This window comes from Urtica dioica, chromosome 3 (genome assembly GCF_054948205.1).
Source record: "Urtica dioica subsp. dioica isolate 48M chromosome 3, U.dioica_male_clone48M_v1_H2, whole genome shotgun sequence".
NCBI lineage: Eukaryota > Viridiplantae > Streptophyta > Magnoliopsida > Rosales > Urticaceae > Urtica > Urtica dioica.
The window spans coordinates 18,490,593-18,492,429 of record NC_142758.1 but is presented as its reverse complement, the minus strand read 5'-3'; the positions used below and the strand labels follow the sequence as shown (position 1 = coordinate 18,492,429).

Below are 1,837 nucleotides of genomic sequence, written 5' to 3'. Positions count from 1 at the left end.
CGTGAAGGAAAAAGAAAGGGAAGAGGAAGAGAGAAGGTAAGGTGATGGTGATGATCGGCGATGATAAAGATGATGGTCGAATTTGAGAGAAGGAGGAGAAAAAGAAATGTCCACGTGGCTATTCCTCATTAAGCCACAACGAGACCACGTGGCTGCACAATAATTGGACATGTTTCACTCTAAACGACCTCTTTCTATATTTTCTTTCAATCTTGTCTTTCAGTTTTTTGCACATTAGTCCTTTCAGAATAAAACTTCACAACTTCGTCCTTGATTAACTAAAAATAATCTTGAAAGATAACAGAGAAAATTCTAATTAATTCTCGTTACCTTGAATATACATTTAAGGGATTTTTGAATTTATTTTCACTCTCGAGATTTTTAAATCTCCGAGTATTTTTCGAATAATTTTATTCAGAAAATAATATTGAGTTTACTCGAGTATCCTTATTCCGAAATTTCGTCGATCTTAAATATTATTATTTTCCAAGATATTTAAATGTAAGGACGTTTCATATGCAACAAGAATTTGAAATAAAACTCGTCTATTTTATTCAAATTCACAAGTCAAGCGTTACAAAAGTTCATACATTACAATCCCTACCCCCTTAGAAGTGTTTCGTCCTCAAAACTTAGAACAAGGTAGGGTATTTCTTTTGCATTTCGCTCTCAAGCTCCCAAGTGGCTTCTTCTGCGGAATGTATCTTCCACAGTACCTTGACCAGAGGAATAGTCTTACTCCTTAAGACTTTCTCATTGCGATCTACGATTGCAACGGCTGATTCTTCATATCTAATGTCAGAAGAAATCTCAACCTCTTGATCTTCCAGTACATGTGAAGGATCGGATATGTATTTTCGCAATATTGATACGTGGAACATGTCGTGGAGGTTGGACATAGATGGCGGTGGAGCTAGGCGATATGCTGCCTTGGCTACTCGTTCTAGAATATCAAAAGGTCCAACATATCTCAGGCTGAGCTTCCCTTTCTTCCCGAATCTCATGACACCACGCATCGGGGAAACTTTCAAAAAAGACTTTTTCTCCTGCGTCACATTCTAACGGTCTCCTTCATTGGTCTACATAATTTTTTTTTCGACTCTGAGATATTTTCATTTCGGCTCGAATCGTCTTAATCGCCTCTTTAGTCTGTTCTACGAATTCAGGCCCAAACAGCTTGCTCTCGCCAGGTTCATCCCAATGAATTGGAGAGCGAAACTTCTGTCAGTAGAGAGCTTCGTAAGGGGCCATCCCAATCGTCGCTTGGTAACTGTTGTTGTATGAGAATTTGACCAAAGGGAGATAACAACTCAACGAGCCGTGGCAGTCTAGGACACATGCCCGAAATATATCTTCTAATACTTGAATCGTGCGCTCACTCTGACCATCTGTTTGGGGATAAAAGGCAGTACTAAACTTCAATCGTGTTCCCAAAGTGAACCGAGTATCTCGGTCAGATATGATCGAATTAGGGATTCCATGGAGACGTACGATCTTCTTGATATACGGTTCAGCAAGCTTATCCACAGTGTGAGTGGTTTTGATAGGTAGAAAATGAGCTGATTTGGTTAATCTGTCAATAATAACCCAGACAGAGTCATGACCAGAAGTAGTTTTTGGTAAACCTGACATGAAATTCATCGTTATCTGTTCCCATTTCCAATGCGGAACTCAAGGGGTTGTAGCATTCCTGCTGGTTTCTGGTGTTCTACCTTGATTTATTGATAAGTTAAGCACCTTTGACCAAATACAGCCGCATCTTTCTTCATTCCTGGCCACCAATAGACCTTTTTCAGGTACAGGTACATCTTAGTCACACCGGGACGCACAGAGTATG

The 1,837-nt window shown here is 39.7% G+C and overlaps 1 protein-coding gene across 1 annotated transcript; it reads right to left on the bottom strand.

Moving 5' to 3' along the window:
* Window positions 1–632: 632 nt before the first annotated feature.
* On the bottom strand, window positions 633–1,016 carry LOC149402457 (uncharacterized). The gene has a single exon (XM_089608387.1). It carries the CDS (start codon window positions 1,014–1,016, stop codon window positions 633–635), a length of 384 nt encoding a protein of 127 aa, XP_089464513.1.
* Between the last annotated feature and the right edge of the window lie 821 nt (window positions 1,017–1,837).